This window comes from Populus euphratica, unplaced genomic scaffold, assembly GCF_000495115.2.
Source record: "Populus euphratica unplaced genomic scaffold, PopEup_1.0 scaffold56.1, whole genome shotgun sequence".
In the NCBI taxonomy this organism is placed as follows: domain Eukaryota; kingdom Viridiplantae; phylum Streptophyta; class Magnoliopsida; order Malpighiales; family Salicaceae; genus Populus; species Populus euphratica.
This window is the reverse complement of record NW_011499930.1, coordinates 343050-370266: the sequence shown is the minus strand read 5'-3', so window position 1 is coordinate 370266 and position 27217 is coordinate 343050. Positions and strand designations below refer to the sequence as shown.

Here is a 27217-nt window from a genome sequence, read left to right as displayed (position 1 = left end):
ATGTTGTTCATTGTATTTTTTAATTGAAAATATATTAAAATAATATTTATTTTATTTTTTTATTTTTAATATCAACAACCAAAAAAATAAAAATTCTTAAAAACATCAATTTAACCTTTTGAATTAATTTTTTTAAAATACAACCAAACATTTTTTTTCCTTATTTCATGATGGAAAACGAAAAATATAGATAGATGGTTTGAAATTGGGAAAAGAAATGAACATGCTTTGGTTCGCAGCATAAATGCAATTAGCCTATAAATGATAACGAGATACTTTGCTTTGTTTTTACAGTAGCCAACGACGCGTGGTGAAAGGCTGTACCTTGTTCTAACCACGTGGCTGTATTCAGAACCTGACACGAGTACATCTGCCTATCCAATACAGAGTGAGAGCGCGTGACCCCAAGAACTCCACTTTGCCAGCTGGCGTTACTGGGTAGTCTACTGGCCGATCTTATCCTCTTCTCTTTTATATATAATTTATTTTTTCTTTAATAAAAAAAAAAACAATAAAACAAAAGAAAGAGACATTGGAGCATTTTGTTTACATAGAAAACAAGGGGGGGAGAGAGAGAGAGAGAGTGCGTGTGTTAATGTGACTTCAGATAACATAGAGGTAACCGAAAACAAAACAAAGCCAAACCCTAGATTTCTTTCTTACTTGTGAAGGATTACAAATTTTTATTTATTTTTTAATTATATCTCATTTCAGATCCAAAGATTCTAAGTTGCGAACTTTCTTGCCTTTCAAAGGTTAGTTTTTAAATTATTAGTTAGTTTTTTTTTTTGAATTTAATGTCATACAAGAAAATTTATTAATCTAGGGGTTGTTTTTCGTTGTTGAATTTGAATGTAAATTTTCAGTGCTTTTTTTTTTATTCATTTGTTTTAGATCATTTGCTATATTTCAATCTCTTTTAATTGTTTTATTGGATTGTACTCATTGATTATATTTGAATTAAGATTCTCAATTACTGGAGTTTTAATAATGATGATGTTTACTTTATACCCTTTTCAGATCCTGTCAAGTTATAGCGATTTCAAAGGGAAGTCAATAGGGCTTGGTTTAAAAATAAGCTTTGAGATCCTGTGGTGGATTGTTTTGAATAGCAGTACGAGTGGTTGCAGTCCAGGTTTGTTAAAGAAAGAGGGTCAAGATGATGTCTAGATCATATACCAATCTATTAGATCTAGCTTCTGGTAACTTTCCGGCAATGGGTCAACCTCGGGAGAGAAAGCGGTTGCCTCGTGTAATGACAGTTCCGGGGGTTATTTCTGAGCTTGATGATGATGTGGCAAATAGTGTGACCTCAGATGTACCTTCATCGGTAGTTCAGGACCGGATAATCATTGTAGGGAATCAGTTGCCAGTAAAAGCAAAGCGCAGACCGGATAATAAAGGATGGAGCTTTAGTTGGGATGAGGATTCGTTGTTATTGCAGTTAAAAGATGGCTTGCCTGAAGAAATGGAGGTTTTATATGTCGGTTCTTTGCGGGCAGATATTGATTTGAGTGAACAAGAGGATGTCTCACAGGTCTTGCTGGACAGGTTCAAGTGTGTACCAGCATTTCTACCTCCTGATATTTTGTCCAAGTTTTATCATGGGTTTTGCAAACAGTATTTGTGGCCACTTTTTCATTACATGCTTCCTATTTCGGGTAATCATGGTGGGCGATTTGATCGGTCTTTGTGGGAGGCATATGTGGCAGCAAATAAGATCTTCTCGCAAAGGGTGATTGAAGTTATAAATCCGGAGGATGACTATGTTTGGATTCATGACTATCATTTGATGGTGCTGCCTACATTCTTGAGGAGAAGGTTCAATAGATTGAGAATGGGATTCTTTCTTCACAGTCCATTTCCTTCATCTGAGATATATAGGACTTTGCCTGTTAGGGAAGAGATCCTTAAGGCACTGTTGAATTCAGACCTCATTGGTTTTCACACTTTTGATTATGCCCGACATTTTCTATCTTGTTGCAGTCGGATGTTGGGGTTGGAGTATCAGTCAAAGAGGGGTTACATTGGGTTAGAGTATTATGGCAGGACTGTTGGAATAAAGATCATGCCAGTTGGGATACACATGGGGCAGATTCAGTCTGTCTTGAAACTTGCGGATAAGGATTGGAGGGTAGAAGAGCTCAAACAACAGTTTGAAGGAAAGACGGTTTTACTTGGGGTTGATGATATGGACATCTTTAAAGGTGTTAATTTGAAGCTTTTGGCAATGGAGCAGCTGCTGAAACAGCACCCAAAGTGGCAACGAAGGGCTGTTTTGGTGCAGATAACTAATCCTGCCAGGGGACGAGGGAGAGATCTTGAGGAAGTGCAAGCTGAAATACAGGAAAGCTGCAGGAGAATTAATGAGACTTTTGGTCAACCTGGCTATGAACCGGTTGTCTTTATTGATCGACCAGTATCTCTCAGTGAGAGATCTGCATATTTCACCATTGCTGAGTGTGTTGTTGTGGCAGCTGTGAGAGATGGGATGAATCTCACTCCTTACGAGTATATTGTGTGCAGACAAGGAGTTCCTGGGTCAGAGTCTAGCTCAGGATCAAGTGGCCCCAAGAAGAGCATGCTGGTTGTATCAGAGTTCATTGGATGTTCCCCTTCACTCAGTGGTGCAATTCGAGTCAATCCGTGGAACATTGAAGCAACCGCAGAAGCAATGAATGAGGCAATTTCAATGGCAGATTCCGAGAAACAATTGCGCCATGAAAAGCACTATAGGTATGTCAGCACGCATGATGTGGCATATTGGTCAAGGAGTTTCTACCAGGATATGGAGAGGACTTGCAAAGACCATTTCAGAAGGCGCTGCTGGGGAATTGGCTTGAGCTTTGGTTTCAGAGTTGTGGCGCTTGATCCTAATTTCAAAAAATTAAATATAGATCAAATTGAATCTGCATATATAAGGTCCAAAAACAGAGCTATACTCTTGGACTATGATGGAACTGTAATGCCTCAAACCACCATCAATAAGACGCCAAACCAAGAGGTCATTTCAATCATAAATACTCTTTGTAGTGATGTCAAGAACACTGTTTTTGTTGTCAGTGGAAGGGGAAGGGATAGTTTAGGGAAGTGGTTTGATCCTTGCAAGAAACTTGGAATTGCTGCTGAGCATGGGTACTTCATGAGGTATGTTGGTCTTTATTACTTTTGTTTGCCACTATTCTTACCTTTCTGCTTCTGTCTAACACTGTGATGTTTCAGGTGGTCTGTGGATAAGGACTGGGAGAACTGCGGGCAGAGTAGTGATTTTGGATGGACTCAAATAGCTGAACCTGTTATGAAATTGTACACAGAAGCCACTGATGGATCTTCCATCGAGACGAAAGAAAGCGCTTTGGTTTGGCACCACAGAGATGCAGATCCAGGTTTTGGAGCTGCTCAGGCCAAGGAATTGTTGGACCATCTTGAGAGTGTGCTTGCAAATGAGCCTGTTGCTGTCAAAAGTGGTCAATGCATTGTGGAAGTTAAGCCTCAGGTAAATATTTTGCTTCAACTCCAAGTAACCGTCTTTCTATCTAAGTGCCAATGCCTGCCAATTTCTGATCTGAGGATCCTCTAATTCATTTTTCAATACCATAGAAGAAATAAATTTAGTTTTGGTAGAATGCATGATTTTAGCTTTATCAGTTGTCATTACTTGTCACACTGAAGCAATTATGGTGCCATAAAAGTTGCATGGTTTCTTCTTATTATGGTCACTATTGTTCAATAATTGGCCACTTTGAATGTTCATTATTAATGCATCAGGAGCAGAAAGCATGAAAGCTCGTTGATCATGGATGTTAGATCATCACTAATTGAATGGACCTTGATGTATTTGCTGGCAATGAACCATGCAAATGCTCAGGGTGAACTGTTGTAACTAACCTACCTTTGTTCTTAATTTTTTACTGGATGGGATAACCTGTGAGCGTGTTTCCCAGTCAAGTGTTTTATTGTCTTGACTATAATTTAACCATAAAGCTTGACACTAATATTCTTGTGGCATTCAGGGAATTAGTAAAGGTTCTGTGGCAGCAAAGATCTTTACATCAATGGCTGAAAGTGGAAGACAGGCTGATTTTGTATTGTGTATTGGGGATGACAGATCAGATGAGGATATGTTTGAAAGCATTGATAATGCAATAGCAAACCGTATCCTTACCTCAAGCACATCTGTCTTCGCTTGCACTGTTGGTCAGAAACCAAGCAAAGCCAAGTACTATTTGGATGACACAACTGATGTCATCAGCATGCTCGAAGCTCTTGCAGAAGCTTCCGATCCTTCACCCTCTGCAGGAAGCTCCCCCTGAAATTTTTAGGAGGATCTAGGAAGAATACAATATTTGCCTGTGATAGAGAGTAGCGATCATTTTCTGCTTTTTTTGGAAGTGGCTTGTTGGAAGATACATTTACATCCTTATGATCATTTTATGGCCTGTTGAGAAATGTCTTGTGACATAATCGATGAAGACAACAGTTCAGGGAGTGGGATTTTACATGGGAGAATCCTAAAAAATGGAAATTTTTTAGTCAGCTCGGACATTTAGGGGTTCAGAGGACCTAATGCATTTATAGGAGACTGACTTGGAATTGAAAGAAATAATACATCTTGGAGGTGGTATGCATATTCAACTGCAATCTTGTCTGGGTAATTCTGATGGCGGGAAGTTGGTTTCCTGCCGTGACATAAGCTGGTATCAGATGGTGTAAGTTGCCATGTCGAGCAGGGACTATAGTGGTGCCAGTTTTTTCTTTTAAATTTTTTGAGTGAATTTCTTAAACCAACTTTCACTTTATTCCCATGCTCGTCAAATCTGTAAATTTTATAGTGAAAATGGGAATTTAGTTGATTTTGCATCCATTTTATTGTACAATTACGTTGGTGCACATGTTAACGGAACTGCTGGTTGATTCTTTAATTTGTAGGCATTTTTGCGTGCTGTACTGCATTAAAATGTGTTTTTACTGATGATTTTGTAAAACTATCTAGGAATTGTAGAGAAAACCACCTTTTTAACCGTATGTCTTGTGCTTGCTAATGTGTCTAATGTCTTATTTTACATCTGTTGACATTAGAGATGGTTTATGTGGCTACGGTCGTAAGTTTCTTTCATACCACTGAAGATGCTATTTGAAGATTTATGTGGTTAAAATCAATAGGTTAAATTAAATCACAGTGCTCTTGCTCAGAGTGAATGTTGTGGTCACTCCTATTGCAAACGTCGATGACGAATGTGCTTCGGCTCGTTATCTTAGGTGCTCTCTTTTTCCTTGTTCTGTGTCATAGAAATTGACGTTTTCATTCCCCACAAGAAAAATATTGGAAATAGTGCATCTACATGATATTTCTTGTCCACAGTTAGCTTGATAGATTGTGCTAGATGAGGACGTTTGGCATTGTTGCCTGTCTATGGTGGCATGGTGCATGGTAGAGATCAAATAGCAGGCGTTTGTGGATGTTTGAGCTTTCAGGTCTGCAACATATGGCTTTAATTCTTTGCCCATTGTGATTGGTATGCTTTATAATTTGAAAAAAATTATTTTATAAAAATTATTTTATAAAAAGTATTTTTAATTAAAGTTATTTTGAAAAAAATATATATTTAGTTAAAATTATAATTGAAATTGAGATTGAACAAAAAATAATTTAATATTTTTGGTTAAATAATATTTTTCAAACTGAGGTTATAAAATAATTAAAAAATACATTAATATTGATAATTTTTCATTGAAATATTATTAATTTAACTATTGCTATTATATTATAAAATAAACAATACTTTATATAAATTATATTTTATTGTTGCATTAAATTATATATAATTTTATCACGTATGAAATCTATCTAATAAGGATTATACTTTTCATAGTTTTTTAAACATGCAACAATATCAAATAAAATATCATTAAGAACAAAATTAGTATTGCGATCAAACTTTGTAAATATTACGTTATTATACAATCTCCTTCAAATATAATTATGTAGTGTTATTAAATCATGTTAAACAATAGTTTCTCAAATAAAACACAATATTTGTGAGATGTTTTTGGATTTTTTAATTTTATTTTACTAGGTCACACTTATTTCAATACATTTAGATTTGGATTGGATCTGGTTCGACCCAACCCGGCCTGGTCACTTGACCTGGTTGGGCAAAGCAACATGCGTGTTGCTACAGTGTTCAAGTGAATTAAAATTCACTTGAACAGTGTAATGTTGATAAAAGCAAAGCCGGAGGAAGATGAAAGTTGAGCACTTTTCTATTCCTCTGTTCTGCTCCTTTTCCTTTTGATGTCTGCTTGGTGCTAGAGTTGGACTCTTTCCTTGTTTTCCTTAACCCTCATTCTCCTCCTTCTTCTTTTTCTTCTCCTTTTCTTTTTCTGTTCACGTGAATAGTTGAGCTATGAAAGTGCAGAAGAAGAAGAAGTTGAGCACCTCTTATTATTGGAAGAAGAAGAAAAAGTTGTGCGCCTCTAGTTACTGGTGCTACAACATAGTTTGCAAAAAAAGCAACTCCAAGTTGCTTCTTCTCCCCCTACATTGCAAATGTAGTAAACAATAGGGTCTATGAATAGTAAATCTCATTTTTATCTTTACCAAACAGCTTAAATCCGTAATTTAATTAAAACACAGTCGCAGTCGTATAAACAAAAGATCTCTTAAAACTAGTCTCGTGTCCGCACAGTAAAACGCGCTTGAATTATTTTATTTTTTATGTAAAAAAATGTTAGATATTACAAATATTTTTTAAATTAAATGTTCAAACTTTAGTTATATACTTGAATAAAAAAAATACTAGATGAATGAAATTTAAAAAGAAAAAAGATTATCATAACTTGGAAAAAAATATTTTTTCAAAAAATGACAAATGATTAACGAAATGGGATAAAAAAGAACATAAAAAAATTAATTTTGGTCAATTTGAGCTAGCATGATGAATTTATAATTATAATAATAAGGGATGAGCTACCTTGAGATATCTTGCCAAATCTACAATCCATATCATAAGATTAAACTAATTCGATAAAAAATTAAATAGGATTAAAAAGTTTTTTTTAAAATAAAAAATTTGTGTTAACTTTTCAAATCTATTACAAAATTATTACACTAAAAATATCTAATATAGAAAAATTCTAATTTCTAATCAATTAAATATTAAAGCATGAAATTGCTTCTAATTTAACAAATTATTATTGAAAAAACTTTTGGGGTGGACAAAAAGGCTCATTGAGACTAGGTTTTTTTTTTTTTTTTTTACTTTTACTTTTACTTTTAATAGTATTTTGTTTGTTTCACTTTACTTTATATATATATATATGTGAAATTATTTCTTATCTTACATGATAATAATAAAAACATTATTTTAAAAGTACTAAATTATCTTTTAATGCTATTATGGGAATTTTTATTTTTAAGAGTATTTCAAATTTTTTACTGTACTTTTGAAATGAAAAAAAAATAAAAATAATTACTCTCAATTAATTTGAAAATGATTCACTGTGTAATGTTCTTAATGACCCTATAGCTTATATTTTCTTCGACAGAAGGGAAAAAAACTTCAAGGGATAAAAGTATTATTATACTCTTCATGCAGCTGCAATATTTTTCAACCAATTTTAACTTTTGCGAATTCTCTCGTTAGGAATCTCTTCGATTGAAGATATTATACTCTCTTGGGAAAGATAAATGTGAAGTTACACGCGCATGCATATATATATATATATATATATATATATATATATATATATATATATATATTCCACCAAATTTATCTTTAAATATTTATTAGGTTTCTAACATATCCTTTTGGCTAGATTTTTAAGTCAGTCTATCAAAAATAAGTTACGTAGGGGGTGATTGTTTTTGCAGGGAGACTGTATTTAAAAAAAAAATTAAATTTTTTAATAATTTTTTATTGTTTTTGAATTTTTTTGTGTGCTAATGTTAAAACATAACCATCATAATTTATACTAAAAAATACATGATATGGAAATTTAACATATATCTAAGTATAAACTAAATTAAACATATAAAAACAAATTGAAAAAATACCTCATTATATATATAAAAAAAAATTGAATTATTAACCCTTTATAAATCTAACTCGTTTATTTTAATACACATACAATTAAGCAAAACCATTAATGAATACATCATTATCTACTGCATCATATTTTATAATTTGTTATAAAATATAACAACAACATATATTAAAAGGTGCCCATCTTTTAATAAATATTATATTTTTTTTTATAAAAAAATATTTATTCTCATAAAATAAAAAGTATAAAGAATATCTAGAATTAATATATAAATATTTTTCATAAAACATGCATAAAAATTCTATAAGAAGATATAACATATGTCTATGAGAAGGTTCATATGACAATTATATAAAAGATTTTAAAACTTGAGATCATTAGGTTATCTTTTATAAAGAATGTTGCACTTTAATCTTGTTATATGTTATTTTAATCAAGGTAATGAATGGATAAATATTGGGTATAACATGAACTATATAAAGTTACTTGAGTGATTAAGAAATGATTCAAGATTTAACATGACAAATATACTCTATGCTTTAATGTTAAATCAGAATATTATTGATGAAATGTTATTAATTACAATAAGAAACTGGTCACCGAAATGTTAAGTCAAACTACTAATTACTATTCTAATATTTGGAGGATCATGACACTATGCCAAACGATAACCTAATCTTTAAATATAAATTAATCAATTGTTGAATTGATAATAAATTAAATTATTTAATTTAATTTATTCTATTTAATTAAAATTATGATTTATATTTGGATCAACATATTAGGAATCTAATGAGTCACACACATTAAGAACCATTAGTTAGAAATTAAACTGAGATAGTTAATCAAATGTTACTTGATTAAAAATAATTTTAGAAATTAAACATTATAATTTATTTAATTTAGAGATTATAATTCTTATCCTAAAATAATCAAGTAAGGACTTGATTGATTAAATTTTTAAAACTACCCTTAAATAATATATGGATATTATTCAAGGGGCAAATTAATATTTTATCAATTTATAGAGTTTTTTGGATTCTCTTATAAATAGTAAGCTATGCCACTTATTTTTTGGAATTATTGTCTATTAGACAGAAAAACTAAGTTACAAAATGGAAAACTAGCACTCTTAGCATGACTATCCATCCATCTTAAATAGAGATTTAGGAGTTTCTCCCTAGTAATTCATCATGTTAATTGCTGTTGGAGATCGAATAATTTGCTAGTTTGTGGTTTATGATAACCCAACTTTTAAAAATTTATTTAAAATAAAAAAAAATCAGATTTTTAAATAACAAATCCCTAAACAACACTATATCTATTTAACAAGATACTAAATACTCCTAATTTTTTTTTTATTGTTTCCACCGTGTATATTATATTCAAGAACCCAACAACAATACTCTTATAACACCTACATATCATTTTATCAACTAACATCTCAAAAATGATCCATAAAACTATAATCAAACCAAGTTAGTTATGATTTTTTTTTGTTTAAATATGTTTTTTCATGTAATATTGAGGTCTAAACAATTATCATGAAATTCTTTTCATCTTATGGACCCATGAACACAAAAAAAAAAAACATATTTTGGTGGCAAAATATGGAGGGAATGATGACTTTTTCTTTTTTGTTTGGAATTTAGCAACACCCCTTCTCTCTTTATTTTCTTTTTAATTAAAGACTGAAAAATAACATAAATAAATTGTGTATTGAAATTAACTTTTTAAAATTTAAAGGGATCTAAATTATATAAATTATATTATTTTAATGATCATGAACCTAAATGTATTTTTCATACAATCTTTGGCATGCTACTCTTGTTTTGTGCCTTTTACATTTAGGTCCTTCTTATTTCAATTTCATCATTGATTAAGAAATTAGAAGTAATTGGTCTTCTATTAGGATCAACTTACACACAATAAAACTTTGAGAACTAAAATAAATTATTACAAAATGACCTGGAAGTCTAAAATGTTATGTGAGGGTTTGAATGGTGCCAACCTACAGCAAATCAACCACACCTTTAATTGTATTTTATAACAAGTTCTTGAATACAATTTGTTTTTTTACAAAAGAATTTCGGTAATTATCTATAATAATAATTAATTTTTTAAATACCACACATAGAGTGGGGACAAAAAACTAACCATTTTCCAATAAATTTAGGGTATGTGATTAAAAACATTAAAAATTACAGATCTTAAATTAAAAAAAATGGTGATGTAGATTCAGTAATTTATGATTTTATAAATTTAATGTGCAACTATTTACTCTCTTTTTTTTTTCACATGATTAAGTTTTCTCAAGTTTAATTTAACACTTTAGCTATGAATAAATTAAAGATTATAACTAAATTTTGCGAACACAGTTACACAGCTACAACAATGAACATATAGGTGTTCCCACATGCGAAGATACTAGTTTGTAGTCCCGCCCTGCACTTTATAGGACCAAAATTTTTTAAACCTAAAATAAAATGTTTACATCTCAGGAAATTTTTTGATATCATAATTAAACTTAAAAATATAGTTATTTTGAATTTTATTTTCCATAAAAATTTTCATATTAAAGTATTTTTTTTATTTATCTTAACTCATCATAATGTTTTTAATTAGAATAATTGATTTTCTTAAAAAAAATATTTTATAATTGTATGTCTATATTATATGTGTGATATAAAACTAAAAAAATAATAAATGTGATAACATCATATTCAAAATCTATTCAAAAACTTTAAGAGTAAAAAACAATTTAATCAAATTTTCATGAACAATTTATTTTTATTTTTATTATTATTTGTATATCTGATAAATAATAATTGAAAACAACTTATTAAAATTTAAATAAAAATTATAATAATATTTAAGAATCACATCAAAATAAAAAACCAAGTGAATCTGATAATTGTTTTTTACAAGGAAAAAAATCGAAAGGAAAAAAAGAGAGAAAAACATAGCAAAAAGATAGGCATAGCCCTTGGCCCGTGCGCCTAACCTAGTAATTGTTTTGTTAATTAAGGGAGAGGAAGACATGTCCTTCGTCCCTTATTGTTTTGAATAAAAAGTGCAGACGATAAGTCGTCTATGTTTGTGTTAAAGAATATAACTTGTGCCCCTCACCTTTTGAAGCCACGACCTCATATTTTTCTTGCATGCTAACCACTTGAACAATAACGCCAAATTGACTTTAAGCCACTAAAAACATGTTAACCTGGTTTCCTGTTCAAATAAATAGTTAAACTGACCCCACTGGTTTCCTGTTCAAATAAATAGTTAAACTAACCCATGGCTTTTTAATTGTTTCAGTGACTAGTTTATAGGCACACATTGTATTGCTGGTTGGATTAAATTGAAATATTAAATGTAATAAAATATTTAGGCTTTAAAGAATTATTTGATTTTATTATTAAAATGGGCTCAACAAGTTAATTTTAAAACTTTTAAATTTAATTTTTTAAATTTAAATCTAAAATTAAATTATATAAAAATTACCCTAGCACAACTTAGTCAACTTGACATATCTAAAGATAACTTAGACAACTAACAAAAAAAAATCTAAGAATTAAATTGAAAAAATAATGAAATTGATAGAAAAGCTTTTAGACCCAGCTCTTTGCCTAACTTAGATTTTAAATTAAATTCTTTGAGAGTTTTTTTTACATGATACAATTGACTTGATTAATTCAAAAATAACCCAATTAACTAGTAAAAAACATTTGAAGAAATGTTTTTTTTTTAAAAAATTGATATAACAAAAAAACCTCTCAATTCGATTTATTGTATAGTTTGAGTTTAAAATTAAACTATACGAAAGTTAGTCTAATATGATTTAGTTAATTTGATGAATTTAAAAATAACTAAAAAAATTATTAAAAAAAATAGAGAATGAAATTAAAAAAAAAAGATGAAATGAAAAGAAAAAAAGAAAAAAGAAAAAGGGAAGAAATTAAAAGGAAAAAAGAAAAGAAAATAAAGAAAAGAAAGGGGGGGCACTCGCTGCTTTTCCGTGCATGCACTCAATTGTTTTAGTACAAGGAGGAATTCCTTCAACGCAATGACTCCTTTTTTGTGAACCAAAACTTTCTCCAAGAAATGATGGTAATTGATTGAAGAATCATGCTCGAACTTGTTAAATATCAATGAAGATTAACTTTTCCTTTTAATAAACTTGTGAAAGATCCCAATTGACATTAAGAATCTTTTCTTCATAATTAAGAAAAAAAACCGTATTATATCATTAAACTCATTAATAAAGGAAGTCATAACTTGAATAACACTCTCAATATATTTTTTTTATTATTATTGTTGTTGTTAAAGACTCAAAAGCAAATTGCTTAGCTTGACCTCAAAGTGTTTGAATCTCATCATTAATTCTTTTTAGCTCTTCTTTTCTTTTTGCCATTAAGGAAAGGAAAGTGGGCTCACAGCATTGGACAAGCTCTAGCAGCGAATGATGCAGGGTGGAAGAGAAGAAAATATAAATATTGAAATCAGAACATATGGAAGGAAACTATAAATGGATATAAATTAAATATATATAGCCTTGGATCGAGTTTGGTAGTCGAAGGATTTTATTTCCTAGATCTCTCGAAACCAATAATCTCATTTTTCCTTTGAAATGGTTAATTTAAAATTATAAATTAAAAACATGTACGTTAGATAATAACCCTTCAAAAGGAATAAATATTATTTGAAAGGATAGTTCTGCACGACCTGGCCTGCAGAAGCAGCAACACTGGCGGACACCTTTTGAATCCAAATAATATAAAATACTTTAAAAGAAAAATAAAAAAAGTAAGAAATTTAGACTACAAATTCATAATGAAAGTAGTTTTTCCGGTACATGACAATATTTTTTGCAAAACTAATTTTCTTTTGAATAGGTTAATTTAAAATTATAAATTAAAAACATTTACGTTAGATAATAACCCTTAAAAAGGAATAAATATTATTTGAAAGGATTGTTCTGCACGTTCTGGCCTGCAGGAAGCAGCAACAATGGCGGACATGTGTCCGTTAGACGAGAAAATGATGCCATGAGAGGCCACACCAGGCAGCTCGTGCCTCTACGGTGGCAACTGGCAAGTGCCAAGTGGAAGAATAACAAGACTTTCGAGGCAGCGAAGCGACGGGCCTAGGCTGAATTGTGTGAATTTTGTTTGGGTTATAGATATATTGCCTTGTGTGAATTTGTGATGGAACATCAGGGGAGATTCAAACTAGAGTTGCTTTTCTACCTAGAGTAAGAAAATGATTGTTTTTATTTTTTATTTTAAAATATATTAAAATAATATTTTTGTTAAAATTATTTTTGATATTAATATATTAAATTAATACAAAAATACCAAATAATATTAATTTAAAATAGATAAATAAATAAATTTAAAATATTTTAAAAACACTCTTTAAACCTGAAATCAATCCTATCCTAAAACTAGAGACGGGGACTGCATATTGCACTTCTATCCAGACATCTTAAGGACCCCCTTTATTATGTCCGTAGGGTGAAAGGGAGCAATCAACCACTCTAATCATATCTCTTTATGAAAAAACACCACAGATCTTCGTGAAATCAACAGGACCACGTTGTTTTGATGCATCATGTTGATGTTAGAATGTTAGTTTTCGTGTTCATGGTAAATGGTGGAATGTTAGGTGAACATAGCAAGTTAGCTACAAACCACATTTGTTTCTTCCTCTCAACCTTATCCCCTCGAGCTGAGATGGAGAAAGGAGGGATGAGATCCTTTGCCCATGCAGAGGACAAGACAGGAGTCCTGTCTTGCATCCACTCACCATCAGAAAAACGTGATTTAGAAACGAAAATTAGCGACACAATTTTACTGTCGTCAATACAGACGGAATTAGCAACGTAATTTATTTTTTGTCAATTTTGTGACGAAAACCATTCCACCGCTGATTCTTTCACTAATATTCCATCGCTAATAGTGTTTTTCACTTAATTTCCCAAAAGAAATACTAATACTTTTTTTTTTTACAGCGGTTCAAATCCAATTGAAAATGCCAAGCACTTTCACCGGATGTCCTCTTAGTTTGGCTGCGGGTTTAATAATATTGTTGTGGTAGCTTTTGAAAAATATTTTTATATTAAAAATAAATTAAAATAATATTTTTATTTTTAATATTAATACATCAAAATTATAAAAAATTAATTTGATATTTATTTAGGTAAAAATATAATTTAAAAAATAAGTTGAATAGCATTACAAAACACATGATTAGATCATATTGGTAACTTAATCTATGATATGGGCCATGCCATATTTTCCTTGATATAAAAAAAGGATGCTTAGACGATGCAATACTACCATTTTTAAAGAAACACGAAAAATTTGAGAAAAATTTGAGATTTGAGTCATTGATTTTTCTAAGTTAAATAAACTTAGTTAACTTAACAATATGATTAAAAATAGGAATGACAATAAATAAATTAAGCTAAACAAAAAAAAATAATTAACTCAAAAAATAAATATTTGCCAATACCAAAAATTAAATGAGAATGTGACAGTCCCATAGAAAGCAAGATGAAAAAAATTTGAAATTAATTCCTAGTAAATCAAATGTCAAAGGATAAAATTAAAAAGTTAATTAAAAAAGATAAAAAAAACCCGACCTAAGTCAACCCTACTAAAATTATGATCTTGTCATGAAAAAGAGATAATCCTATAAAAATAAAATTAAATAAAACTACAAAATTCAATTATCAAATAACCTAACAGTGAAGGGTAAAACTTGAAAAATAACTCAATTTTAAAAACATTAAAAAACAAATTCAAGTTAACTTGGTTTTATATAAGCCCAAGATCTAGAATATGATACTAGGATAACCCCATGGATAGAAAAAAGTTAAAAAAATCATGAAGTCAAATTCTCAATCAATCTAATATTGAAAAATAAAATTAAAAAATATTTAAAAAAACTAAAGTCAACTTGGCCTAATTTTCAAACTTATGACCCAATTCATGATTTTGAGCCAATCCTATATAAAAAAAAATCCAAAAACAAATCACGAAGTTAAATTCTCAATATGTTAAGAGATGAAATCGAGAAAACATTCAATAAAAAAATAGAAATAAATAGTAATCAAAAGAATAATGATCAAATTTGATATAAAAACTAAATAAAATTATATGATGAGGAACTAAATGGAAAAAAAATCAATAAAAAAGAATGTAAAATAAAATAAATAGCAATAAAAAGAATAAAAATCATATTTGATAAAAACATGACATGAAATATTTTAATTTTATTGGCCAATACAAATCTCAATGAGTGGGGAAAGAAAAGTGAGAGGAGGAAAAAAATAAAAATAAAAGATCATTGGAGCCCTACTATTAACATGTTTCGGACTAATAAGAAGAGGATGGCAAGACACTTCCAACATCACCACGGAAGCCAATGTTTAGATGCTAGGTGGCAATTCACCGTCACCAAAAAACAATCTTGCCCATTTACCATAGTCTTTATATTTGTTATAGTTTCAATGTTACTCTCTTATCACTTAATTATTCTAAATCAACAAATTTTCATTTTACTTTGCAAAACCAAGCATCAATCGGTGCACTAAGAATCTACATCAATATTGCAAGATCTCTATATCAAAACAACGAAGAAAAACCACCAAGTCAAGTCCCAAATAAAGGCAATGTGTAGACATCAAATTGAGAAAGAATATGAGAGACTACATAAAAAAAAAGGACATGAGCTTTCCCTTTACCCGTGCAAATAAACCCATAATGTTGACTGAAAAAAGAAATGAATATTTCTTTAACTTTTGAATTTGATCCCTTAAGGTCTAATTAACCGAGTGATAAAATATTTTCTCCATACCTTGAAATCCTAGACTCATACATGAATTAACCTAGCGACACATATATAATATTTTCTTTGTACCTTGAAGTCCTTATACATACACATGAAAAACAAATCACTAAGACTTATTGAAAATCAAAGTAATGTTAAAGGACTAAAATAAAACAAAAATTAAGAAACCAAAGTGTAAAAAATATTAGAAAAAAAGAGAGAAGGAAATCACTTTTTAAATGAATAGTTAATCTTCTTATAGTCTACATTTTTTTTAATGCTAGCTTGAACATGTTAGGTTTGTTGCCATTAATGTGAATGAATGTGCAACAACCAAGGATACATAGGATCCAATATGATATTATAATGAGACAAGAAGTGCAAAAAACAAAAAAAATGTGTTTCTAGTGAAGCTTAGAGCAGAGATAGTGTTAAAGTTGTACAATAAGAAGTCAGTAAGAAAGTATCTTGTGTTCTTGATGAATATAATAGCAAAAACCTTTCTAATGCATGCAAGGATAGAAAAGAAGAGCTATTATATAGGCACCTCATTAAGAGGGTATGAACACTTGTTATAAAAGATGATTGCCTCTGAAAATGTAAAGACACCAAAGAGAGAATTGGTGTAAATGAAGCTGTTAAGCGTATTGAATGAGCTGGTGCAAGCATGATCATGAAAGACGCAACAACTTTAAACATAAAAATCAAGATTGAGGATTGCAAGGAGTATACTACAACTCTCTTTTTCTCTGTTATCACTAACAATTTTCTCTTCTATAAGTGCACATGGTGATAGAGAATTGTGAAGCTGTTTTGAGATATTTGAGATAAAGAAGGTGCAACTATCCCATGACAATAAACGAAGATATTTAAAAAAAAAAGGTGCAACTATCCCATGATAATAAACGAAGATATTTAAAAAAAAAAGATGTACGGGCCATGATATGAACTTAATTTCATATTATCCTAGAGTTGATGTTATAGTTAGAGATGAGTAGACATATGTATGGATAGCAAATGAAGTGACTATGATGAATATGAAGACAAATGATAAATTGACTTTCATTGATATTGCCTCTATGCTAAAGATCAATGAGCTAGAAAACATTAACCTTTGATAATAAGTGAATAACTTGTGGAGCATTAAGATATGACTATTAGGAATGAGCAAAAAGCATACACAAGTTTCGGAAATAAATTAATTTTTATCAAGGTGATGAGTTTGATAATGACATTGTAATACTCCTTATATAAAAATAAATATGGATAAACCTTTAATAGATTTTTCTTATAGTTAAAAGTAGAAAGCTAACTAAACTTTTAGAACTAAAAAAGAGGGACTCATAAAAAAGTAAAACATGTTTTCTAGAATGAAACAAAAAATAAATCTAACTCTTAAATGAATAGACTTTTAAAAAAATAACGAGTGATGGATCACATTGTAATACTCAATTAATAAATATTGCATTCGAAAATATATATTTCCTCTCGAGGGATGTTGCAAGCCTTGGTAGATCATTGATTTGGCATTGAAGCGTTGGAGCCTGTCTCATTCGTTCATTCAATTAATTCTACATCGTTCATTATATTTCACACGTGGGTTGTTACACCCTCTTAATAGGAGACAGCTTCCAGTTCCAAAATCTTCTTCAGTTTTAGTAAAATGGGACCGTAGGGGTTCAAATTCAATGCAGGAAACAAGAAGATGGGCTATGGATATGGTTAACACAATTAGAGTTATGTCACTTGGTTTCTGGTCACGAGAAGAAAGGGACTGCAAGTTAGCTTGCAGACAAGCAGATGCATGCAATGTTATACACTCAACTCGTGAACCATTCTCACTGCTCAGAAGCATTAAGATATGACTATTAGGAATGAGCAAAAAGCATACACAAGTTTCGGAAATAAATTAATTTTTATCAAGGTGATGAGTTTGATAATGACATTGTAATACTCCTTATATAAAAATAAATATGGATAAACCTTTAATAGATTTTTCTTATAGTTAAAAGTAGAAAGCTAACTAAACTTTTAGAACTAAAAAAGAGGGACTCATAAAAAAGTAAAACATGTTTTCTAGAATGAAACAAAAAATAAATCTAACTCTTAAATGAATAGACTTTTAAAAAAATAACGAGTGATTGATCACATTGTAATACTCAATTAATAAATATTGCATTCGAAAATATATATTTCCTCTCAAGGGATGTTGCAAGCCTTGGTAGATCATTGATTTGGCATTGAAGCGTTGTAGCCTGTCTCATTCGTTCATTCAATTAATTCTACATCGTTCATTATATTTCACACGTGGGTTGTTACACCCTCTTAATAGGAGACAGCTTCCAGTTCCAAAATCTTCTTCAGTTTTAGTAAAATGGGACCGTAGGGGTTCAAATTCAATGCAGGAAACAAGAAGATGGGCTATGGATATGGTTAACACAATTAGAGTTATGTCACTTGGTTTCTGGTCACGAGAAGAAAGGGACTGCAAGTTAGCTTGCAGACAAGCAGATGCATGCAATGTTATACACTCAACTCGTGAACCATTCTCACTGCTCAGAATTTCTATCTATGGCCTGAGCCTCTTAGCCCACCTGACTAAAAGAATATGGCATTTTATGTCTGTAACCTAATGCTTGGCAGTGCTTGGCCCTACCTGAAAGCGCCGCAAAGGAAGCTATTCGTAACCCAACAGCTAGCAAACACCACCATTCTTGCCAGATTCTCCATGGCTACGAGTCTATGATCCCATAACCAAGAGCAAATGTTCTTAAGTCACGATGCAATGCATTTTCGCTTAAAAAATCTTGACCTTATAACATACATAACAAAATTAATGAAGATAATTTCTCTCCTCGCACCATTTGGTTTTATATTACAATAATACAACGGCATGAACATACACCATATTTCAAAGGTGGGTGGGTCCACATATATGCAACAAGGTACATGCACCGTGTTAAACCCACGCGCCACCTCACGCACCTCCATGTTTACCTGACTAACTGGACTTTTCAAGTGAAGATCAAATCTTTGACAGATTTGAGAAGCCCCACTTCAAAACCGCACTAGCTAGAGCACATGAACTTATCACCGTCTTTTTTTACAACAGGGTTTGATATGACAACTCAGTTTATATTTGACCAAATCGATTAAAATTGGCTAAATAATTTGATCGGTCTCCCATAAACCGAGTTTTTTTCCCCGACAATCACTAGATTATTTTTTCTGTCCAATATTATATTACAAAATTATACAATACTAAAGAGGGAAAAAAAAAAAACACGTCAAGAACTTACCGGAGACAAGTACACTTGACTCTGTATCACAGTTTTGCCTATCTTGAATCCAGGAACCACTGTGAAAGCCACCCGGAGATCAGTATCAGAATTGGGATTTTCTATTTCTGAGTCTTGTGTTACAGCCTCCATGTAGACATCAGAGAATCTGCAATTCTTGCTTACTTGAAAAATACTGACATCCTCGCCGAATGAGAAAGCTAAGAGATTCAAGGCCCATACCCTTCTAGCCATCTCAACAAATGCGTTAAAGAAAGCAGAATCTGGGAATCCTCCAGAATTCACTAGCTTTCTCTGGTTTAAATTCCCAAACAGAGAGCACTCCAATTTTGCATGGACAAGTTGAAGATACTTAGCCCTTGTGAGTCTTGCAAATGATGAGTCTGGATTAAGAGTCAAGAACTGTTTTGGGTTTACAGATTTGATCTTTTTGAATTCAATGAAGTAGTAGTATTCACTCTGATGCTCTTCGTTTGGATGATTGAAACCTTCAAGCATCGTTTTGCACACAAAAGATTCGAAGACAAAGCACCTGTGGCTTGGCTTTGCAAAAACAATGTTTTCTGGTTCAATTGCTTTTGCAGCTGCTTCAATATCCCAGTGGGCTACCTCCATTTCTCGAACCATTAATTTCACAAAACTCTTCATAGATCTTAAAGTATAATGCAAGAGTTGAGAAAAATGGGTTGGGTTTAGGAGTGAAAACTGAATGTTGTCAAACATTGATAGAGGCCCACTTGCATTTAGTCTCTTCTCAATTGACTTGTTAAATGCAATAGCGTCGTCAAGCTGTTTCTTGAGTGAACAAATGTCTGAAACTTTAACCTCAACATCTGCTTCCAGTTTCTTGATTGTGATCTCATAGGTCTTCATTAAGCCCTGTTGTTCTTGAATCTCCGCCAGCATCATAGTAACCTGGGGTGAAAGGTCAAGCTCATTCTTGAAAAAACTACGCTTAAGTTCTGATAATTGTTTCAACTCATCAACAACAGCCTGATCTGCAGCTTGTATAGCATCACCACTATAAGGGTTTTGAGCCATTTGTAGCTCTGCATAAGCTGCTTTAATCGTAGTGATGCTTGCAAATAGCTTTGCCAACAAGGCCTCCAAGATTGCTCTGCGCTTGGCCTTAGCATCTTTCTGCTTGTGATTATCGGTACTGTTTTGAGGTTTGCAGGTGGTGTCTAAATCATCTTGATCAAATTTCTTGTGAGGTGTTAGCAAGCAAATGCCAATCCCATTATTTGAAGCAATTCTTGTTGCAGTCTTGAGGTTGATAACCTTTTGGATTGTTCTTGCTATCTTGCTCTTGTTGTTTGGGAGTGATCTACATTTAATTGTCTCCATAATTTTAGAAGGAAATTAAATGGAAACTGTGGATGGGGTTTTGGGCAAGAAATTCTTTGAGTGATCTTTTGTCAGAGAAAATTAAAGAAAGAAAAGGTTCTGGGGATTGCAACAAGTGACTGCGCTATCTGATAAGAAAGAAAAGTAGACACAAAATTTTGACTCACGGATTGGAGCCGGAGATAGAGGTGGGCTAAGCTAAACTACAAAAACAACAAAAAAGCTGGATTTAAAGCGCGGGAAATAAAGAAAAAGAAGATCTCTCTCTTGCTTGCTTTTCCCTTTCGGTTACTGGAACAATATATCATACACTACTGAACTCTCGTCTTTGGTGTATCGCGAAAATTGGAAGCTCACATTGTGGTTGACAATTACGCACAGTCCCAATATTCTCCTCGACCACATGAATTTTAAGGTGGTTACAAAAGTTAATTTCTTTTAAGTACATTATTTGACATGACTGCTCTGCTTCTTGAAATCATGTCATTTTTATTTTACTGAAACATCAAGGTCAAGATTATATATTGGGTTGGATAATCTAAATTTATCTAAATCAATCAAAATAATAATAATTAAATTTTTATTAAAAACTCAATTTAAATTTTAATCGAATCATAAATTAATCTAGGTTGATTATATGAATTCTGGCTTGTATTATATCACATTTCGACCTTATCGTGGCGGTGATAAACGAGCCAATTATAAGGTGATTGATTTGGCAAGCATCTAATCATGGACCCCATTAAATGCAGACCCAGAAATGGTTGATAGGCGTTTGAATATCTGAATACAGTTTAACGTCTATTATGTATGGAGCAGGATCAGTGTAATTCTTGTGGCAAACAGGAAATTATCGGGAGACAAGGCACATTTGTGAATTGTCATGCTAAAGTTTCTAAATTATTAAATGAATAATGCATATGAAATTAAAAATAAGACTTAAAAAAGTTCATAATAAATTGCCATTGGGTCGGTGGGAGACCTTGACAGGACAGTGCTGTCATCTTGCGGGGATCACACAGCGATCAAGTCATCGTTGTGTTTGGAATCCTGGGTGGACCAGACAGAACAGCGGCATCGAGTGAATCTACAGTTGAGATTTGAGCAGTGACGCAAACTTTTCTGATTACTGTGGCTCTAGCTACTTTCTGCACTTCGTAAAATCTTCATCTAGGTTTTACATTCCATTCATGGAAATAATTTGTTCTATCTTCTGGGAAAAGAAATAATCATGCAGTTTGCAACTTACGATTAAAAGTATAATTTCATGTATTCGATTTCTCATGAATTAAACTTGATCAGTCGTCTATGAATCGTCTTCTTTTCTCTCTTTTTCTTTACTACATAGCATGATGGAGTTTACCTTGCATGTATACAATTATGATGGAAAAAAAAATACTCTACATGAAAGTCCTTTCACTGGGAACCACAAGAGAAACCTTGCAGCTCGCAGCGCTTTTAAATTCAAAGACACCAAACTTCTGTTTTCGTGCTTTATTTAAGTAGGCCAAAAAGCAAAAATCAGCAACCAAGAAGGCTCCAATGGACCTTGTTATATTCTTTATATATATATATATGATTGAACGGCTACTGAAAAAATGAAGGGAAACACAGCCTAGCTCCATAAGAATATAATTCATACATGCCCTACCTTATGTAGAAAATATTAAATTGTCGGACAGAATTTGTATCATCTAACACTTCGGTCAAGGAAAGAGACAGTAAGTGCAGCTTGGATTAATAAAAAAAGAACAACAAGAAGAAGAAGCTTCCATCCATGCGGCTGAGAATATGATATATGAACAGGAGCTGGCATTTTGTAATTTTACAAGCATTGAGATTAATTCTGTCCCTTCTAGCTAGTTGCTGAATGCTGACCGGGAGTATTTAATTTTTTTTTCTTCAAGGTAAAATTGAATGGAACTTTGAATTAAATGATTTAATGATTAATTAATTTTTAGTTCTGAGAAAGATGGTAAAACATGAATCGAATCTTGTAGCCTTGATATGATTTTATGTTTAGGAAGTACAAACAGAAGAAAATGGCGCTAAAAAAGAAATGGCCGAGAGACGGTGGTGACTAAAATACAGTCTTAAAATGTGGGAAAAAGGCAACTAGTATCAAGAATAAAATGGGAAAAAACAAAATAAAATTAGAACAGCTAACGTAGGCCGGTCTTGGTTACTAAATAAATTTTAACACATCAGAAAATAAATAATAATATCATATTAGTGTTTTTTATTTTTTTTAAATGAGCATAAAAAAATAACAAATAAAATATTATTAGCTAGTTACTCTCTAAATACATTATTATCTTCTTCTTTTTTTCCTATATTCTTTGTATTTTGTAAAGGAAGAGGGTACAACATTTTTCTCTAACACAGAAATCCTTGGTGCCCCATAAAAAAAAAAAACAATTGTATAGTACACTTGAACATTTTTAATTTGTGAATGTTTCCAAAAACAAAAATATATAGGAGTAAATACACAACAAAAGCAAGGACAAATTAAGTAACATAATTGCAACTTCGGGGTTCAACAGAACCTGGGAAGGAATTGCTCTTGTAGATAATTGTAAAATAATTTCTTCTCTCTAACACCAGAAGGGGAGCCAAAAAATGAGCCTTTTGGGTTAAGAAACAATTGCAATCAATGATGTTCTGTTGGTTACACACACCTATATTTATTACTCATCATTGTTTACGAAACATATCGGAATTGTTGTCTGTGCATCATTAACAAGTTTCATGCACCGTAACAAATGCTTGAGTCTAACTTGTACATGCAAATTGATTAACAAAAATTCATTTGAAGTTGAGAAGTACCGACATTCACTTATCATATATATATATATATATATATATATTAAGTTCTTGAAAATACAGTATCAGTTATAATTTAAAGTATTTTTTATTTAAAAATACATCTAAATATTATTTTTTATTTTTTAAAAATTATTTTTAATATTAACATATTAAATGATCTGAATATATATATATTAAAAAATTATGCTTCTAGACACCATCTTTACATACCGAGCTTGGTTAAAAAAAAAAAAAAAACCTAAGTAGACGGCCTCCCACAATGTTCACTGGACATCTGAGCAATTTAGCCGGATTGAGGTCGTCGAGCAGCAGACTTCCGAATGGAGGTATGTTTCCTGTTCAGTGGCTGTGGATTAGTGGTTTTGGTAGCTTTGTGGCGTTATTGGCAGACAAGACAAAAGCAAAAGTTTATTATAATCGATTTTGGCAGACAAGACAAAAGCAAAAGTTTATAATCGATGCTAATTCAAGGAAGGGCCAATTCAAGCCTAACACAGAAGCCTATGGAGATGTATTTAAGGATCAAGTTGCTCCTTATCACACAAAAAAAAGAGGGTTGGATCTAGTTGCTAAGAATAGAAAAAGAAATAAATGTTGCCGGGTTTTCTTGGGATGTAACGTGGCTTCTTGCATTATATATGATCGTCTGTTTAAATAAATAAATAAAAACTATTTTTGCATTTTGGAGACTGTAATGTAAACAACTATTCTAATTCAAACATCGGATAGAGAACTTGGAGGGTTCTACGAGCTCATAGAGTTGCTAGTTTGAATAAATAATAATGGCCAATTATCAGAAACAACGCTAAATCCAAAAAGTAAAAAACATATACGGAAGTTTGTCAGTTTCATTCCTCACTTCTCCTCCATTAACACTGTCACTGTTGCCCTACATGTACTGGACACGATTTAAAAAACAAATAAAATAAATGATACCTTCGTTAAGATCAATAACTATACACAGAGAATAAAAAATAAAAAACAAAAAACTATCAAAGATAACCAAACAAAACAATTTTCTATTAAAAAGAATCCATACCAAAAACCAAACTTTGAAATTAAAATAAACTAAAATTAATTATGAGCAATCTTTCATGCCGTTGATAAAAGAGAGTTTAAAGTATTTTTAATTTAGAAATATATTAAAATAATATTTTTTATTTTTAAAAAAATATTTTTAACATCAATATATTAAAATAATCTAAAAATATAAAAAAATATTAATTTGAAATAAATAAATAAAAATTTTTGAATTTTTTTTAAAATACTTTTAAAACACAAAAATAAATATAATCTAAATACCTTTTCCAACAACCACTAGAATTGCATCTTGCAAGGAAAATGAGCAATCTTCCATTCCATTGATTGAACTATAAATACTAACCCAAATTGCTTGCCGAAAAAAATCTATAAAACTTTGGAATCACATCATTGTTATCGGGCTAGTATTTCATATTTATGAAAGACCTTCAAGTTATTGAACTTTCATTGATATATCTTTATAATTGTTTGAACAACATAACCTTCTTTTTATATATATATATATATATACATAATAGAATCTACTCTTAAATCTACTCTCAAACCTTCTCTAGCTTTCAATCTAGATAGAAAATCCCAACCCACTTTACATATTTTTTTAAGTATCCATATCTCCACTCCATATGAATTGTCTTTGTAAAGAGATAATTTCTTTGCAACATTAGATGATATTTTAAATAAGAACATAGAATAGAGAGGAAGGTTACATAACATTAATTTTAATAAAAAAAGTCTTTCACTTGTAGATAACATCCTCCCTTTCCAAGTTTTAAGATGAGACTTGATCTTATCTTTAACTGGTTTTCGAGTATAGCAAAGTCTTGGGTTTTCTCTTAATGTATTTAATCATTAAACCATTATATTTGCATCTCAAAGCACCAATCACACCTTTAATGAATTCTAAATTAATATTCACACAAATTAATGTATTTTTATAGAAATTTACTTTCAATCCTGAGCATAACTGAAACAAATTAAGAATGGTTTTAACATTCTTAACAACCTGCATATCATTGAGATAAAAAATCAATGTATCATTAGCATATTGTAACAGAGTTGTTGTTTGAGCCAACGATTGTATTCTTGAATTTAAATTATTCTTCATTGCTCGACCAAAAAGAATCGTTAATCTTTCTACTGCAATATTTAATACAAATGGTGACATAGGATTTCCTTGCATATGAAACTCATTAGATGGTGAATCATTAATTAACACTAAAAGTTTAGCTATATATATGCATTCTTGAGTCTAAGAAATCCATTTACAATCAAATCCCATAAAAGCCATGACTTCCAAAATGAAATCTCAAGTAACAGAATTAAAGACCTTTTGAAAATCCACTTTAAAAAGAAAGCCTTGAACACATTGTCCTCATATACTATTCACAATTTCATTTGCTAGAAGAAAAGAATCAAGAATCTGTCTTCCTAAGATAAAAGTAGATTAAGAGTCATTTATCACCTTATTAATAACTCTTCTAATCCTCTGAGAAATTTTTTTAACAATGATCTTATTAACTTCATTCACAAGACTAATAGGCCTAAACTATATGAAAGTATTAGCTTTTTTAATCTTAGGAATTTAAGTAATATAAGAATTATTAAACCCTTTCGACATGTTACTAGTCTTGAAAGATTCTGAAACTAGTTAAAAGATTTACTCCCTAATCAGTGACCATGCTGTTTATTTTTTTATATATAAAAAAATAAAATTAAAACCATATGGTCTTAAAGCTTTAGACCCATCACAACTCCAAATTTCATCCTTGATCTCCTCTAAAGTGATATCTCTCTAAACAAGAAGAATAATCATTGTTTAATGTTTTAAACCTATATACGGTCTGTCAATGATATTACTACCAAACAAGTTGGAAAAGAAAACTTCAACCTCAAATTTGATACTTGAAGGGCTAGAAATAGCATTTTCACTAGTAACTATTATATCAACATATTTTTTTATTTGATAAAAAAGTTGAGAGTTGAAAGAATCTAGTATTTCTATCTCCTAACTTGCACCAATTATTCCTTGCTTTTTTTCCTCAATAGAGATTCATGATGTCTACTTAAATTTTCAATCTCAGAGTTTAAACACTTGACTCTACACATTCAACATCTGTTAAACTCCTACTTTCACCCTCATTCTCAGTAATCTTAATTCTAGATTTTGTCAATTTAATCTTATTCTCCAAGATCCTATAAGTGTTAAGATTCCACTCTTAAAGTTTTTTTCTTAATCGACTAAGCTTTTTAATGATGTAAAAATGATTTGGCATGTCATAACAGAGAGAGGCCCACATTATCTTTCAATTAGAAAAAAAAAAACTTATACATCAACCAACAATCTAAAAAATGAAAAGGCTTTCTAACCTAATCTCTACATTCTCTACCATAGACGATGACAAAGTGGTTCGAGAGGTTTCTATCTAACCTGAAGAGTTTGTGCTAAGAAAAACTCAACATAGCATCCAAATAAGCAGAACATCTATCAATACAGCTTATAAAGAAACCTCCATACCAAGTATACTAGTGACCCTGCAAAAGGATCTCTAAGAGATCACAAGTAGACAAAAAATTCTGAAAATACCTTCCACTAAAACTATTTAAAAACCTTCTACTCCACTCAGTTTGATCCAAAGTTTTATTAAAATCACCTATAATATAACATGACCCTCTAAAAGTAAAATCTAGAATAGTTAACTACTCCCACAACATTTTTCTATTTGCTAAATTACCCCCAATATACAAATAAACAATTGACACGACCAAAAGATTAATATCTTCTTCCAAGTATAGGAGTGTCGAAGTAATAAATAACCCGGCAAGAC

At 31.0% G+C, this 27217-nt stretch overlaps 2 protein-coding genes across 3 annotated transcripts; one reads left to right on the top strand and one right to left on the bottom strand.

Annotated features, from left to right (window-relative positions):
• The first annotated feature begins 523 nt into the window (after positions 1 to 523).
• LOC105135967 (probable alpha,alpha-trehalose-phosphate synthase [UDP-forming] 7) lies at positions 524 to 5078 on the top strand. 2 transcript variants are annotated; one of them, XM_011041086.1, is made up of 5 exons: positions 524 to 618; positions 715 to 755; positions 1021 to 3147; positions 3223 to 3496; positions 4014 to 5078. In XM_011041086.1, exons 3-5 carry the CDS (start codon positions 1160 to 1162, stop codon positions 4311 to 4313), a joined length of 2562 nt encoding a protein of 853 aa, XP_011039388.1. In that variant the 5' UTR covers positions 524 to 618; positions 715 to 755; positions 1021 to 1159; the 3' UTR covers positions 4314 to 5078. The 2 variants fall into 2 exon arrangements, with proteins under 2 accessions (XP_011039388.1, XP_011039387.1); XM_011041085.1 differs by having other exon boundaries at positions 538 to 755.
• A 13231-nt stretch (positions 5079 to 18309) lies between these two features.
• Positions 18310 to 20833, bottom strand: LOC105135966 (uncharacterized). Its single transcript, XM_011041084.1, has one exon. It carries the CDS (start codon positions 20523 to 20525, stop codon positions 19167 to 19169), a length of 1359 nt encoding a protein of 452 aa, XP_011039386.1. The 5' UTR covers positions 20526 to 20833; the 3' UTR covers positions 18310 to 19166.
• Between the last annotated feature and the right edge of the window lie 6384 nt (positions 20834 to 27217).

Coding starts and splice junctions, on each gene's coding strand:
- LOC105135967 (XM_011041086.1), top strand. CDS start 1,160: ATGATGTCTAGATCATATACCAATCTATTAGATCTAGCTTCTGGTAAC. Junction 3,148..3,222: donor GAGCATGGGTACTTCATGAG/GTATGTTGGTCT, acceptor GTGATGTTTCAG/GTGGTCTGTGGATAAGGACT. Junction 3,497..4,013: donor TTGTGGAAGTTAAGCCTCAG/GTAAATATTTTG, acceptor TGTGGCATTCAG/GGAATTAGTAAAGGTTCTGT.
- LOC105135966 (XM_011041084.1), bottom strand. CDS start 20,525: ATGGAGACAATTAAATGTAGATCACTCCCAAACAACAAGAGCAAGATA.